The 16,586-nt window shown below is 39.9% G+C and overlaps 3 protein-coding genes across 3 annotated transcripts; 2 read left to right on the forward strand and 1 right to left on the reverse strand.

Moving 5' to 3' along the window:
• The first annotated feature begins 1,609 nt into the window (after positions 1–1,609).
• On the forward strand, positions 1,610–4,602 carry LOC139661163 (C1GALT1-specific chaperone 1-like). Its single transcript, XM_071539550.1, is given in 3 exon segments — positions 1,610–1,725; positions 2,167–2,316; positions 2,319–4,602. Coding segments are annotated over 2 exon segments (951 nt in total). The 5' UTR covers positions 1,610–1,725; positions 2,167–2,180; the 3' UTR covers positions 3,134–4,602.
• A 114-nt stretch (positions 4,603–4,716) lies between these two features.
• mcts1 (MCTS1 re-initiation and release factor) lies at positions 4,717–7,625 on the reverse strand. The gene is made up of 6 exons (XM_071539547.1): positions 7,447–7,625; positions 6,434–6,586; positions 6,241–6,338; positions 5,989–6,122; positions 5,094–5,161; positions 4,717–4,995 (listed from the first exon to the last, which is right to left on the reverse strand). The coding sequence occupies exons 1-6, from the start codon at positions 7,455–7,457 to the stop codon at positions 4,914–4,916; spliced, it is 546 nt and encodes a 181-aa protein (XP_071395648.1). The 5' UTR covers positions 7,458–7,625; the 3' UTR covers positions 4,717–4,913.
• A 475-nt stretch (positions 7,626–8,100) lies between these two features.
• On the forward strand, positions 8,101–16,403 carry cul4b (cullin 4B). Its single transcript, XM_071539531.1, has 20 exons — positions 8,101–8,946; positions 9,211–9,326; positions 9,459–9,562; positions 9,731–9,800; positions 9,930–10,003; positions 10,092–10,254; positions 10,539–10,628; positions 11,818–11,900; positions 11,989–12,056; positions 12,307–12,425; positions 12,620–12,812; positions 12,926–13,030; positions 13,114–13,224; positions 13,368–13,453; positions 13,646–13,753; positions 13,871–13,984; positions 14,079–14,184; positions 14,342–14,514; positions 14,601–14,753; positions 15,104–16,403. Exons 1-20 carry the CDS (start codon positions 8,517–8,519, stop codon positions 15,197–15,199), a joined length of 2,562 nt encoding a protein of 853 aa, XP_071395632.1. The 5' UTR covers positions 8,101–8,516; the 3' UTR covers positions 15,200–16,403.
• The last annotated feature ends 183 nt before the right edge of the window (positions 16,404–16,586 follow it).

The raw sequence follows: 16,586 nt of genomic DNA on the forward strand, positions 1-16,586 counted from the left end.
GAAAAATGGCCATGTGCATTGTTCTTTTGCTACACTTTTTCTGTAAGAAAATATTTGCTTGTGAAACATAATAACCCTGTATGGACTATGAATTAGTTGCTTTTTATTCTATTTCTCTCTAGTTTTTGGACTGATTTTATTTCTACTAATCAAAGCATAGAGGCCTACTCATCTTTTCTGTAGGCTACATTGTGCAGCACCACCCTTTTAAAATGTGAGTTGCACCTAGTAATAAAAAAAGCTGACCATTTTAAATGGCACAGTATAAGATTTGACAATTAATTTATTACACGTTTAATCCTTTTATCTCATAAAAGCTTAAAACTTAATAGCAAAGTCAAATGCAATTGATTCCAAAAATATAAAAGATCAAAATAAGTCAAGAGCTTTATCTGTTGTAGGAGGCTTTGGGCTGCAGGACTCTCTATCAAACTGAAAGGTCGCTAATACTCTGCAGATGAGTGGTATCAGGTGATTTATAAGGTTGTCTCCAGGTCTCTGAAATTGCTGTAGTAAACAACAATATTTGATACATCTAGGCATCATCATCTGGCTGCCAGCCAGACAACAAGAAAAGATCCACAGCTGACCTCTCGATCATTTAAGGAATGTATTCAATACTAAAACATGGGCTACATAGACTATGCAACATAAAATATTCATTTGAAAATGAAATAAATAATAGGGTGCTACAGAAGTCTAGTGACAGTTAAACTGTCATAAATAAAGTTATGTTTACTAACTAATGTAATCTTTAGAAGCTATAAAAAGGTATTTATATTATATTGAAAGACTTGAGCAAATAAACCATTAGGACATGGACCAACACTTGTATTTTGTATTTTTGAAATACAGAGAACCTCTTCAAAACAGCAGCCTAAAATCTGAATATTTAAGTACAAACAAAAACATACCAACTCAATTGTCAGTTGGTCAATACACAAATAAGATGGCAATAGACATGAAAACCCACTAATCTGTACAGTGGTGCGCACAAAGTGTGTCAATAATTTCTACTGGATATGGCTTCATGGTTCGAAACATTGTTTTGATCCTCCTGAAGCACTGAAACACAGTGTGACTAGGCTATAGTGCTTGTGATTAACAGTGGCTAATGGTACGCAGTGTCAAAGAAACCTGAAGTTTGATGACAGTTTCTTTCAATAAATATAAGATTTACATAATGGAACTGTAAGTAACTCTGAATGGGACACCTCAGAGAGACCCTAAAAACTGCATGGATTTTCTACTTGACTGATATAATTTCTGCCAGAAAGTATTTCAGTTTTCATAAACACAAAAATAGTCTCTTGAACGGTAAGTTAGGTTATCAAAATAGCCTACATAGCCTACATGCAGGTTATTTTCAGACCTGCCCAAAATCCATATTACAAAATACATATACAATATGTATTACATATTATACACATATTGGTATATGTATTATATATATAAACACATATTATTGTATACATACTGGTACATTACTAATCAATCTTGAGCTGGAATATTGGCATTCTGTGTTCTAACGAGGCCACAGTAGAGTCACGTGAGTTTTGAACCCGGAAGTCGGCGGTGTTTACCAGGCAGCTAGCTAGCTAATTTGTCTGACGCTGGTCATCTATAGAAGCTCCTTGATCTCACCCAACAGGAAAGTGGGAACTGGTTGGTAACACGTTGCAAAGAGAAGAGAGGAGACGGCAACTTTTTCTTACATCAAACAAGGTTCAGTAAACACGTTATTGCTTTTTATTACTAACGAGACTGCGCTCGCGAGTTGTCCTCTATAGTGTACATCGTTAGCTTACGCTTGTCAGCTGATTTAGCCGAAATAAGTAACGTTATAGTGTAACGTTAATCCTTGATAAATGTCAGCGTTACGCCCTTTTGGTACACAGCTCACTAAACGCTGCTTGAGGTCTATACTGTCAACGGGTTTACAGATTTAAACTTGAACTGATTATGTTTTCTATCCAGTCAGTGAATGTCAGTGGTCGGGCTCAGAGACTTTACTATTTGCTGTCTTTGAATGTAACTTGGTCACTTCCTGTACACTGTTACGTAGCATTTCCCCGTAGTTATTTATTGCACGTTAACACTAGCTACAATTGTATTAATAGCTGTATTTTCTTCTGTAATAAATGTTCCATGATCTTTGTTGCTCAGTGCCTGCTGCCAACATGCTGTCGGAGGGGAGCTCCTTCATGAAGGGGATGCTCCTGGGAGGCTTGTTCTGCCTGGTGCTGTCGCTCTTCGGCAGCTTCAGCCCCGGCACTGAGTCCAACACGGAGGACCACCATCACCACCACGTCAAGGCCCCAGCAAAGACGAGCTGAAGCGCCTTACTGAGACTCAGATGGAGGAGCTGAGTCAACAAGTGCAAGTCTATTGCCTCATCATGGTCCAGCCCAAGGTCCTGGTTTACTGGGCGACTGCGAAAGACACCTGGAGCAAACACTGTGACCAGGCAGTGTTTTACAGCTCAGAGTCATCCAAGGCCCTTGAAGCTGTAGATCTAAAGGAAAAAGATGACTGGGCCAGGCTGCGTAAGGCTCTGAAGCATGCCTACGACAACGCCGGCGACCTGCGCTGGTTCTTCGTGGCTCGACCCACCACCTTCGCCATCATCGAGAATCTCAAGTACCTGGTGCTCACCAAGGATCCCAGCGAACCCTTCTACATCGGCCACGCCATGAAATCGGGGGAGCTTGAGTATGTGGAGTACGAAAGCGGCATTGTGCTAAGTTACGAAGCTCTGAAAAGGCTGGTGAATGTTTTCCAGGATGAGGACAAATGTCCAGAAAGAGGGCGCGCTCTGTGGAAGCTGAGCGAGGAGAAGCAGCTGGCCATATGTCTCAAGTACACCGGGGTGTTTGCTGAGAACGGGGAAGACACACAGGGGAAGGGCCTGTTCAACAGCAAGAGTGTCGACAGCCTCATATCTGACAGCATGAACAACAACCCCACTAATGTAGTGGAGGGCTGCTGCTCTGATATGGCAGTCACATTCAGCGGGATGTCGCCCAACCAAATGCAGGTTATGATGTTTGGTGTTTACAGACTTCGTCCCTATGGACATGATTTTAACGACATGTTACTGTTTCACCCTCCTGATGGTTCAGACAACGACTAGTGACGCGTTCCTTCGACTGAACCGGTCATTTTAGAGACTGCTTCTGTGATGGCAGACCTGACTTTTAGGAGATGGTTTTCTTATGCTGTTTGTAAAAAAAAAATAGATGGAAATAGATGGTGGGTGGGAATATTACTGTTATATATTTTGTATCTTTTGCACTAAATGCATTCAATGCCCCACCTCTCTGTGGTGTGGATAAACTAAACTGAGTTAATCGGTAGTGCAGTCCTTTGACTGGATTGCATTCTCATTATGTAATGCTGAATTGTCTCCGCACACGAAGTCTGTTTGGTTAAACCCCTCAGTGACAATAAATATTACATGACAAACCTCAATGTGGAGGTAAGTTTGAAGGATGTTGCTACTCTCAAAAAAAATCTCTCAACCCCAATTTGACTTTCTGTTTTCACTTGAAGGTTTCAAATGGTTCTTCATAGATCCTAAGGGAGTAATAAAGGTCTAAAGGACTAATAAAGTAAATCTGAAAAGCTATTTTTCTGCATTTCCTGACAAATTAACTTTTTGAACATACAAGGTTTTTATTGGACAGCAGTAATATATTCAAAGAATTGTCACCATTGCAATAAAACCTATTGCTGATTTAACTTTTTTTTTTGTGTAATAAAAGCCTGTTTGATTAACTGGAATCATTAATGGTACACGTTCTCAGTTCTCACTGCTAGGTTTGTTAAAAGGTTATGGGAATGAGAGTGAAAGTGTGCTGAGCAAAAGGAGTGATTGTGGGGTTCAAGTGAAACACTGTTGGTAAATTTCCAGTTGTAATGATGGATAACTTGCCATGCATAATTTAAGTGTTTTTGCTAAAGGGAAAGCTTTGTACAATTAAGAGACTAATTTGTTGTTGCTATTTTTAAAGCATCGTGAATGTATACTATTCCAGATTTACCATGGTATTATTACCGTGTTCAATTCTGCCATGATTACTGGTTGCAATGCAGACCACTATGTTGTTATGTCTTAACACATGGATGCTAATGTATGTGGGACTTAAGTGATCTATATTGCTGCTGTTGGGTAAGACAAAACAAGTTGTGAAAGATTGAACAAAATAAATTCTTATTCTCATGGATGCTCATGTATTTTTGGAAATATGCAGTGGGGTTCTAACAAGGTGTCAAGAGCCCAGAGGTCATCAAGGCTACTCAGCATGAAAATGACCATGTAAACTCGCAAAAACATCAATTTCAGTTGCCTTTTTTTTCACCTGACAGCACCCACATATTCAATAGTTACACACTGACAGGGAAATGCAGCATAACAGGTATAACAGTCTGCTGACTGAATAGTTTAATGTTCTGCCACTCCCTCAGCTACTGTGAACACTTAATCTGCTGCAAGACACCGACTTGTTTGATCATTTGTCTGTTCTGATCTATATACCACTCTGAGAATACATGAAAACCTTACAAATCAGTTTTGCCTGAAATAAATTTCTGTACAATCCCTTTATGTGTAGCATTTTATTTATATTTCATTAATTAAATCTGAGGCGTTGCAGCAACTTGATGACATTGAACTGCAAGCACTCATATCCCAGACCTGTGTTGTATCATCTTTAAATCGGTAGCACTGCAAAACATCAACTGAGAATGAGACTTAAAGCAAGATTTTTTTTATTTGTGCATCATGGCGATTGATTCAAAGCCTCCAGCAAGTTACACAGCTAAGTCCATAGGTGTAAACAATTGACTGGCAGCTCATGCCTCGCTGTCAAGAGCTCCACGCTTTCCGAGGGGTGTTGTGGGTGCCGACATTGTCACTTATACGTCTTCATGTGCCACAATCCGTCATTAAGATAGTGAACGTTCTCAATTCCGATTCCCTTGTTGACTTTTTCTCTGTTCACAAACGAAAAGAAAACCAGAAACAGATTAGACATCATGGAAGCATCAACCACAGTTACAAAATGTATGGTTTTATAAAATTTTAATCTTACATGCTTTCTGCAGACATCTTCATAACGCCAACACAAAGTGCATGTTGTTTTCCCTCCGCCATTATGGCCTGTAGCGAGTCATTAAAGACAAACTCACACAAGTATGATGTGAACTTAAACGTACACAGATATGCATACAAAAGCACAAAAATTAACATACACCTGAAACTTAGCTAGAGATGCTGGCAGAACATCTGTTCTGAAATATTTCATACTGGAAGCTGACATAGATGAATAAGGTGAGACTGGGAAAAAATATATTTTTATGACATGGAACAATTATGGAAAGAAATTTGTTATATACAGTGTGGAAATCAATTTATACAGCTGACAACAGCTTCAGTGTATAGCAGGATGGGGTCAATTCGTGAATGGACTCATTAATTCCAATTCAACTGAGGAATTGGAATTTGAAAAAACCTACAGGAAACAATTGGAAATTAATTGGAATTTCAGAAACAATAAGTTGCATTTAATTCTGTGAAATTCCATGTTTTTTTTTCTTACCACATACCTGAGACACGTGTGTAATATATATATATATATATATAATCAATACTGAATGTCATAAAATGTTAAAGGTACCCGTCAGGTGATATTTGATACATAACGTAATCATAATGCATACATTAAAATTGAATGTGTTTGATTTATGTAACTGTCTTTTATTTGATTCATAATATTTTATTAATAATGTTTAGCAAATCAAGACAGCCTCTCTTAGAAGTGGAATTGAATGGAATTCAATTTTGTTTCCTGTCATTCCAATTCAATTCCAATTCTGTTTCCTTAGAGGTGGGTGACATTCCAATTCCAATTCCAATTCCAATTCCAGGAACTGAATTGTAATCTACCATGCAAATCCTGGTGTATAACACCATGGATAAAAGGATACGACTACTGTGTCTGCGGCAGCTGGGTAGAGTTTAGCGCCTGGTGACGTCAGTCCAGGGCACATGATGTTGGCTCCACTTAAGACAAATTTAATGGCCCCTTTGTCTACTTGCTGGTGTGGAAGAATGAACGGATCTATAACATTTAAACAAATGTGGAGAAAAGAGGATTCCATATCAGTGTGAAGAAATCTAAGTGACATACAGAATTTATGTACAAATACAACTGTCAATCAATCAGTCATCAATCTTACATTTATGCAGCAGTCTGAGGGTTGGGTAGAACGGTCCTTCTCTCTGTCTGAAGAAAAGCAGTTCTCCATTCACTGTCAAGATTTCAATATGTTCATGGCTGTAGGGAGAATAATGGAAAACATGTAGACAGCATACAGGAGGAGATCCACAACAAAAAAGGACATATAAGAAAGATCAATTGAGAGATTATACCATCTCACTATTTTGACAGGGTCCTTTTTTGGCATAATGTGGTTGAGCCATGACTCGATATCGGGAAACTGGTCCAACAGCTGATTTTTGATTCCTTTGATCACTGATGTTTTCAGCTGAATACAGTTGGACACGTTTTCCTTCTCATCAAATCTGAAACAAGACACAGAAAACGACATCAGTGTGACTGAGTGCAGATAAATTGAGTGTGCATTACACTAGCCAACATGCGAAACCAAGCTGTTCAACCTCTATTTAAACAGAGAATACTGAGGAGAGAGTATCAGCTGATTTATCTACGACCATGACATGTTTCAATTTGATCTGATGTAGAGATGCTAGACCTACAGAAAAATGTCTAAAACAAATCAACACCAACGTGTCTGAAAGGCTGAGATGAGACAGATACTTTCGAAATACAGTCTTAAACAGACTTCTCATGTTGATTCCCATCAGCTTCAGCCAAGATTTGTAAAAACATTAACAGGTCAGAGATCTGCAGTGAATGAGGAAACGCCTCATCTCAAACACATCTCAATTGTGTCAGTGAATGAGGAAACACCTTATTCACTGTTAGCAGCACATCTTCATTTTCACTACCATATGACACGACAGATTAGAGACTTGCTTCTCTGATTCCTAGCTTTAAGAGAATTGTCCATGTTCAGAAATGAAGAATGAATTATCTTAGCTCACAGACGTACCGTGTGAATAACATCTATTCTGGGTTTTGACTCTTGTTTTAACATCAAAGAGCTACAATAAAGTTGACTAAGACTTTTTGCGGTCGGGGAAAGCCCTAATCCGGTAACAATACAGTGTAACAACAGACAAAACTTTAGCAATATCATAGCTAATGTTAGCTTGTCTCATGAATTGAACGAAAGTCTTGAACACACTAAAAGACACCTAGCTGAGGCGCGTTGGCTAGCCAGCTAACGACGAGCGATGACAACCAGTTAGCCACCTAGCTAATGATAGATACAACAGACAAATAATTTAACGCTACGTACTTTTTAAACATCCTCGTTGGTCGCCTTTACCGTATTCTCTCAATTGTGTCGAGGCTTGCCCGCGCTCACTATGCCAGACCGACTATGATTAACACAAATTAATAACAAAATGCAATTCATCTATCAAATAATTCAATTGCACGCTTGTTTCGCAGTGGAGGGCCGGGGTAACGTCATTTTACGACAGTTTGTCGCGTCATGCGGCAGGTCAAGTCCAATTCGATTATGAGAGTTACTTTCCTGTCACCTAAAGATGTTCTTTAAGGGGGGAAATGGTAAGCTTTGTAAAATCATACGGTGCCACATTTTATCTTTCACATTGACAGTTTACAAAATTATTAACTAAGAAACATTTGCATGGTAGAGTCCGTTAGTTAAAGTCAGGACAACTGCATAGTGTATAGACAGAGCCGTTTTTTTTTTACGTGCATACAACATCAAGATTTCACTTTTTATTTATTCTCTGGTTTAGGAAGATCAGATACATATCATAAACCGGGAATCACTCGGGATTTACAATTAATAAACTGTGAAAAGTAATAAAATAATCAGTCTCCATGGTGTTGGCATGACGCCATCTCGCGGCCAAACCGGTTACGGCATCTGAATGGGGGGAAAAGCTCGTGCAAAAAAGTACTTTTGTACAAAGTACTTCCGGTGGGGTCATCGAATCGCTTTTACGAGTGAATTTATCCCGAGTTTGCCAACAACAAATGCTTTAATATCATTTAAACCTGAGTTCATTCTACATTTCGCCTGGAAATAATTATCTCCAACGGTCGCTCTAACGAATCGCTAACGGCTCCACAACGTGGTTAGAGGAGAGGGGAAAAGAGGAAGCAATAGCCAACCATCTTTCTTCTGCCAGCAATAACAAGAAAGAGAGAGGGCTAGGTTCAAGTGGAGCTGTGTAGTTTGCAATTTATTGTCTATTTTATACTTGGAAAAGGACTGGGCAAAGCTCTCTGAATTAAGCTAGTTGAACGCTTTCGGACGCGAATCTCATCCCCGGCAAACCTGGAAGTTAAGGATTAGAAGACTGGCTGTTAGAATTTGTATTCCATTTTTTCATGTTTCCAACAGGTTTACCTTCCCCTAATCCCCCACCGCCAACCCAGGAGGCTAGACCAGCAGCTTCTGATGTCAAAAACGACAGCGGTATCACATCTTCGAAGAAGAGGAAAATAAACAGTTCAGAGAGGGAAGATATTGATACAATTTCTTCGTCTCCCAAAACCCTGAATTCCTCCTCTTCTTCCTGCTCGTCCACTTCGCAACACATCCAGAAGAAGTTGAGGTTCGAAGATTCAGTGGATTTCATTGGACTGGATGTGAAAATGGCTGAGGAGTCTGCTTCGTGCTCTAATAAGAGCAAAACTGTGTTCCTGCCCGGTGGGGTAGGACACCATGCAAACGGACTGACGAAAACCGCAGGCTCCAACACCTTCTCCAACAGTAAACCTGGCGCTGCAAAGAAACTAGTCATCAAGAACTTCAAAGGTAGCATGCATGATGGTCAAGGCAGATGTGGTGGAGGATAGTGTGATACAATTTACCATGGCAAAAGTGCTGAAACAACATGCAACTTACCAGTGATAACCTGCCAGTGACTAACCCCCAGTTATTGTAATAATTGTGTCACTTTAGAGACAAACGCAATTGTTTTAAAATTGAAATACTGTACCAGTGATCCTGCATAATGGTCCAGTGAGACCCACTGTTGTATGTTTTCAGACCATGTTTTTTTGTTTGTTTTGCACACAGAAAAGCCCAAATTGCCCGAGAACTACACACAGGAGACCTGGCAGAAGCTGAAGGAGGCAGTAGAGGCCATACAGAACAGCACTTCAATCAAGTACAATCTAGAGGAGCTCTACCAGGTACGAGACACAGGCTACCAGCCTCTCAGAGAAAGTCTACAGTCTGTGGATAGCTGATTTTCATGTCCTTCACTGAAACCAAATGTCCATACAAACAAATCACTTTTGACACATTTTGTTTCTCCCTTGTAGGCTGTTGAGAACCTCTGCTCCCACAAGATATCTGCCAAGCTGTACAAACAGCTGAGGGTAGTGTGTGAAGACCACATCAAGGCACAAATCGATCAATTCAGAGAATATCCTTTCCAGTTTCTGTTTCTCCCTGTCTCTGTTTACCAGAAGTTTACCGGTTATTAATTTGATATAGCCTAGTGTTGATCATGCATCATCATGATCTGCAGAATTGTCACATAGCAGTAAAGCTTTTCAGTGAAAGCCCACTATTACCTTAACACTATTCTTACGGATGCTCTGGACAGTGTGCTTTTCCTGAAGAAAATAGACAAGTGTTGGCAAGATCACTGCAGACAAATGGTATGTTTTATAACCTTATTTGAGATGAGTATGATTTGTGTGACTGATTCAAACATGAATACATCCAAGAAAGAATAGAATGTCACTCATGTCATTTGTTAATGTTTCATTGTTGTTATTATTTCACAGATCATGATTAGGAGTATATTTTTGTTCTTGGACCGCACCTATGTTTTACAAAATTCAATGCTGCCATCAATCTGGTGAGTAATTCACTCAGTTTACCGTTATGAAAAAGCATGGACCGATTTGTTTGAAATGTGTGTTGAACGGAGCCGCTCTGGTCTGCAGGGACATGGGCCTGGAGCTGTTTAGGTTCTACATCATCAGTGATCTGAAGGTCCAGAGTAAAACCATCGACGGGATACTGCTGCTCATTGAGAGGGAGCGTAATGGAGAGGCGATAGACCGCAGTCTGCTGAGGAGCCTACTGAGCATGCTCTCTGACCTGCAGGTAACTGACCCAAACAAATATGTGTCAGCTCTGGTAAGTTATGATGATAATCAATAATGTGGTGACTTTAGGTGTGACTCTGTTTTTTGAAGTAGAATGTAATGACAAAAGCCAGAGCAGATCTCTTGGATTTCATCTTTGCCCCGTTCTACAATCTGTAGAAACAGAGTATGGGTTTGGCAGCTGTTATTTGTGATTATGACCTGCACTGGGGTTTGATGCGCTGTCACTGCCCTCTTGAAAAATGGCTTTAATGAAACCAATGTTCTCTCTGATCCTGACAGATTTATCAAGACTCCTTTGAGCAACGCTTTTTGGAGGAAACTAATCGGCTGTACGCCGCGGAGGGACAGAGGCTGATGCAGGAGAGAGAGGTGATTTATGTGACCCTTATGTGTAGCGCCTACTAGACTGTCTTAAAGGAACAATCCACCCTACAACACTTTAACACTGCTAAAAACAGCTATTGGTGATGTACCATGCATTTCTGGGCCCATTTTGTTGTTTGGTGCATTATTCTTATTCCTGCTGATAGCTGGCCAGACGTAGACAATGTGATGTCATATCGAGATATTTCCAGCACAGCTACAATGGAGTTTGATAGCAGAAAAACATTATCTAAAACATCAATGGTAAATGTCAAGTTTTGGTGTTAGTCCCACAAAATCAAAGAGTAAGGGCTTCTCTCGAGATTCACCATTTTGTACCAACATTCATACAGGGAGAAATCCATCATAGAAGAGGCAGAGATACCAATTTCTCCACTGACAGTAGCCTCAATAGACCAGAATGCAATGCAATGCAGCCACAAGACATGTCGTGTTTTGAGTTAGGGGTGTGACTCTCGCTTTTTCTCAGCTGGATAAACTCTTACTCTTACTATGCTATTGATATTGCTCTCTACACATACACATATAACCCACAGCTGAACGCAACAAGTTCACACCTGCTCTGGATGCTGTAATTCATTCTTAGAAATGTAGGAAATGACTAACTGAAGTAGAAGTAGATGAGGCAGGTTGAGTGAAAAGTGGGTATACCAAAACGGTAAATTACAACACACTTTACAAAATATTCCTGGAACATCATGGCATAATGATGTATAATGATGTAAAAGTATCCAAGGGTGGATTTTTTCCCCGTCTCTAATTGCAGTATGAGCCTCCTGTTGAAAGGCAGCCGCCTCACAACTTGCAACTGTGCTTACCTACTGATTTATTGGATTTAAGACATTTTTTTACTGTCTTTATTATCTCTGGTTTTGATACGAGGACTGACAGTAGTAACAGCTTAGAGTTTTATTTCTTATTTGAGCCTTTAAAATGTGTTTATAATGTTTCCAAACACGAGTACAATACACATGTATTTTTTAGTTAAGCTCTTCAAGAATATATTAGCATTATCAAGATTTAGCTTTTCAAATAAACTGCTGATTGTGTCTTTGCACAATCAGCAGTATAGCAGTTTTGGGTTTTGGAAGCTCTTGATAGATTTCGTGTCCTTAGTGAAATTCATATTCAGTGCTTACAGTGTGGTATGAATTGAACTTTGTTTTTTTGTTAGGTGCCAGAATATCTTCATCATGTAAACAAACGCTTGGAGGAGGAGGCTGACAGGGTCATCACATATCTAGACCAGAGCACACAGTGAGTATTGGGCTGCGGTATTCACTTTGAACACTGAGAATGAAGACTCATTGTTCACTTACACTAAACTAAACTTTTTCTCTCTCAGAAAACCACTCATTGCTACTGTGGAAAAGCAATTACTGGGTGAACATCTCACTGCAACTCTGCAAAAAGGTACATTAGAATTAGTACACTAATACAATACATAAATATGTACAGGAGTAGGATTGTGGCAGTGTATTAAATGTCCAGCGTGTATTTGGGACATTGGAACCTCCTGTCCTAATTGCCTAAAATGCCTGCAGTATTTCTCAAATAGCAAAGACTACATACTGGGTCTTTTAAACTGATGTCTGACATAGCAGATAGAATTTGGCAGTATGCACACACCTCATATTTCCTGCTGTTCTGCTGAAACTCCCAGGTTTGACTCACCTGCTGGATGAGAACAGAATCCAGGATCTGTCTCTGCTCTATCAGCTCTTCAGTCGAGTGCGAGGTGGTGTTCAAGTCCTTCTGCAGCACTGGATAGAGTACATTAAGGTATGCCAGCATGAGAGTTTATAACAGTTTGAATATACTGCATGTTGAAGGTGCTCAGCTCTCAGCAGTTGTCCAGAAATCAATTATGGATATTTGTCTGAAATGCCAACTCTCAGTAGGTCATTCGGGAACCCACACAAAATTTTGGTTTTGACTTGTGTTGTTTTCCAATGTCTTGACGCTCGACATCGAAGGCCTTTGGAAGCACAATTGTAATCAACCCAGAAAAAGACAAGACGATGGTGCAGGAGTTGCTGGACTTCAAAGACAAGGTGGATCACATCATCGACATCTGCTTCATGAAGAATGAGAAGTTTGTCAATGCCATGAAAGAGGCCTTCGAAACATTCATCAACAAAAGGCCAAACAAGCCTGCAGAGCTCATAGGTTTGTGACTTCGCATTGCCCCTCAGAATTGCAGCTCTGTCAATCAATCAATACCATCCTAATCACTATGTAAATAAAATGTAGCCTAAGCATAAATGTGCTTCTGCTTACAGCAAAACATGTGGATTCAAAGCTAAGGGCAGGAAACAAAGAGGCAACAGATGAAGAACTGGAGAAGATGCTGGACAAGATCATGATTATCTTCAGATTCATCTATGGTAACATTTTCTATAGCATTTGTTTCAGTTTTTTTCCCCTCTTTAGGTGATCTTGATATATTAATCATTATATATCCTTTCAGGAAAAGATGTTTTTGAGGCCTTTTACAAGAAGGATCTGGCCAAGAGGTTGCTGGTGGGAAAGAGCGCCTCTGTTGATGCTGAAAAATCAATGTTGTCAAAGCTGAAACATGGTTAGTATAATCCATCACTCTGTCACTCAACACACACACACACACATGCACACACACACATTCCAAAGTAAAGTAACGAGCTGGCGAGCAATCCTGAAACTGACATTAGTGACTTCTAACCTTTTTTGTTTTTCTTTCTTCAGAATGTGGAGCAGCGTTCACCAGCAAACTGGAAGGCATGTTCAAGGATATGGAGCTTTCTAAAGACATCATGGTGCAGTTCAAACAGGTAACGACAATACTGAGTCGAATCTGTAAGAAAACCCTTGTGGCATGAATTTTAAAACTTGATTCTTATGATGATGAGGTTACATATGACAGTTCCTGTTTCTTGTCGTGATAACCTAGAGAGAACCGTTGGATTTGTGTAAGATGTAGATGTGGCAGATAATTGGGTGTTATCTTATTTGTCTCTCCATAGTATATGCAGTGCCAAAACATTCCTGGCAACATTGAGCTGACGGTGAACATCCTCACCATGGGTTACTGGCCGACCTATGTCCCGATGGAAGTGCACCTGCCCCCTGAGGTTAGTGCTTGGCAAATATTTAAATTTTCAGATCCTGCTGGGGTTTTTTTTTTTTATAACCTTCCATGCAATAAATATACTCACTGTTGATTTGTTACACCTGTTATCTTTGTCCAGATGGTGCGACTGCAAGAGATCTTCAAGACCTTCTACCTGGGCAAACACAGTGGCAGGAAGCTCCAGTGGCAATCAACACTAGGCCATTGTGTCTTAAAAGCTGAATTCAAAGAGGTGGACAACTGATTTTCTTATAAGGCTGTGATGTTTTGTACTCACCCAACCAATAAAGCTAAATGCTCAAACTTATTGTTCTCTTTTTCAACAGGGCAAGAAGGAGCTGCAGGTGTCTCTTTTCCAAACGCTGGTGCTACTGATGTTTAACGAAGGAGAGGAATTCACCCTGGAGGAGATCAAACTGGCAACAGGAATAGGTTTGTACAGTCACATCCAAAGGTTTGGTCAGCAGCACTGTATTTTTGCTGAAGAAACAATGTTGTCAGGTAGTCTTTATTTAGCAGGCACTGACCTAAGACGATGTTTGTTTGTTTGTTTGTTTGTTTGTTTGTTTGTGTTCCCGCGGGCTTACAGAGGACAGTGAGCTGCGACGGACTCTTCAGTCGTTGGCATGTGGAAAGGCGCGTGTCCTCACCAAACTCCCAAAGAGCAAAGATGTGGAGGACGGGGACAAGTTTTCCTGCAACGACGACTTCAAACACAAGCTCTTCAGGATCAAAATAAACCAGATCCAGATGAAAGAAACGGTATAACTGTTTCCTCACGCCAGTTTCCTCAGTTCAAGGCCTTTAAGGTGTTTGCCACTCACACCGATTGTTTTTTTTTTCTGTAGGTGGAGGAGCAAGCCAGCACCACAGAAAGGGTCTTTCAGGATCGTCAGTATCAGATTGATGCTGCCATTGTTCGGATCATGAAGATGAGGAAGACTCTGAGCCATAATCTCTTGGTGTCTGAAGTGTACAACCAGCTGAAGTTCCCTGTCAAGGTGAATAATGCAGATTATTTGAGCTCCACTTCTGAAAAATGCTGCATTGATTTATTTGGAAATCAGGCCAATCATTTGAATTCCATATTATTGTTTCACTCCCAACAGATATCATTCTGTTATGTTCATTTAAAAGCAGCTGTTTAAAATGTTCCGGAGCCGCAAAATGTCACAACTGTGGGTACAGATTTCAAGTTATGAATTGGCAATTGGTCACAGCTGTGTATGCTGAATGGAGAATGTCCTGTTAATTATAATAGAGACATTTTAGGAAATTCTGTACTATTAAGTGTTACTGTGATGTTGCTTCGTTAGCTCCACTGTTAACCCCTTCCCGTCCTCCCATTCAGCCTGCTGACTTGAAGAAGAGAATAGAGTCTCTCATCGACAGGGACTATATGGAGCGTGACAAGGAGAACCCCAACCAGTACAACTATGTGGCTTAGAGAGCAAAAAAGAGTGATAGAGAAAAGGAGAGAGAGAGGCAGATGGTCCAGTCAGGCTGAAGGCTTCTCTGAGTGATCGGTCTCCAATCTTTTGCTCCAGTGGATGTTACCATTATCCTCTTCAACCCAGCGACCGACAAGTGAATGGATACTGCTCCACGGGATTTTTTTTGTCAAGGGTCTTGTGATCCTGTGGACTGCATGCCCATTAAAAAGAGAATATTGTCCATGTTTCTCAGTGCCTCTGAGAGAATTGGGCTACCTTGGACAAAAAAAAAAGAAGACACGCCAATGTTGTTGTACCTTTTGCTCTTTTTTTTATGGAGAGGAGAGAAATATTTATTTTCAAACTTAGATTCTTCTTTGTCCATAGTTTGAGTCATTCTGCTCCTTATCAGGTCACATTGTTTTTTTTCTCTTTTAGTTCACTCTGTATCCCAAGTAAATGCTCACACACCTAACAATGCTCTAAATGTACCACGCGTTGGAGAGAAAGAGGGAAAAAAAACAATTAAATTGATGCTTGTTTTTCAATCAATGTCAAATGTGAGACCAATGGATTAACATTCATCATAGGAATTTGATATTTGGGTGGTTTCAGTGTCAAAAGCGTGCACCTGCAGCAAAGTTTTACAGTTTTCAAGGCTATGTAGCCATCTGTCATAGCTGTGTGTATGGTCATGAACACACAAACTGTGGAATATAGCCTACTATTAGGTAAATTATGCCAGACTTGACAGTATGTGCCAAAAAAGAGCACTTCTTTTGTTATAGGGTATATTCATGCTGCTAAACAATTCAGTTGTACATGTATATGCATTTAGTTTCTCCTTTGCTCTCGTTTGTACGTTTTTGTACATACTTCACAACAGTGACATTTTAAATTATCCCATTTGACAGACACCTGCTTTTTTAGGTTTTTTGTTAACCCTTAGAAATTATAGTATTTACTAAAAGCACAATGACTTCAGAACCCATTGTTTTTTTTCCCCTCATGTTCCTAAGTATAATATCACATACATACACTATATCCTTTGTAAGTCTCCCTGTGGGGCTTGCAGGCCTTGCTTAAAAGTGGAATGGATGGGAGTCAGCTGTCTCAACAGATGAGATGTTGATTGAGAAATCATGCTTGACTAGACTTTATGCCCTGTGTCTGTATGAGTCTGTTAGGTTTATTGCTTCAGATTAAAATAACTGTTTCAATCGGTTTTCTTTTATTTTAATCATTCGTTTCCAACTACATTTCATCGGTTTCCTCTTGATAACAACTAGTTACCCTTCTGCTTGTCTGTGAATGAGTGTTTACTTGCCTCAACTTTGACATTCTGTCATTATGAGGCTTTAAAATACACACAAGTACAATGAACTCTCTTATTCTGTAAAG

Source organism: Centroberyx affinis, unplaced genomic scaffold (genome assembly GCF_046629955.1).
Source record: "Centroberyx affinis isolate AG114_WGS23_722 - 3 ecotype Tasmania unplaced genomic scaffold, CSIRO-AGI_Caff_v1 ptg003466l_1, whole genome shotgun sequence".
Lineage (NCBI taxonomy): Eukaryota > Metazoa > Chordata > Actinopteri > Beryciformes > Berycidae > Centroberyx > Centroberyx affinis.

Coding starts and splice junctions, on each gene's coding strand:
- mcts1 (XM_071539547.1), bottom strand. Junction 6,339..6,433: donor CCTGTCAAAATAGTGAGATG/GTATAATCTCTC, acceptor TTCTCCCTACAG/CCATGAACATATTGAAATCT. Junction 6,123..6,240: donor CCTCAGACTGCTGCATAAAT/GTAAGATTGATG, acceptor TAAATGTTATAG/ATCCGTTCATTCTTCCACAC.
- cul4b (XM_071539531.1), top strand. CDS start 8,517: ATGTTTCCAACAGGTTTACCTTCCCCTAATCCCCCACCGCCAACCCAG. Junction 8,947..9,210: donor AGTCATCAAGAACTTCAAAG/GTAGCATGCATG, acceptor TTTTGCACACAG/AAAAGCCCAAATTGCCCGAG. Junction 9,563..9,730: donor CAAATCGATCAATTCAGAGA/ATATCCTTTCCA, acceptor CACTATTCTTAC/GGATGCTCTGGACAGTGTGC.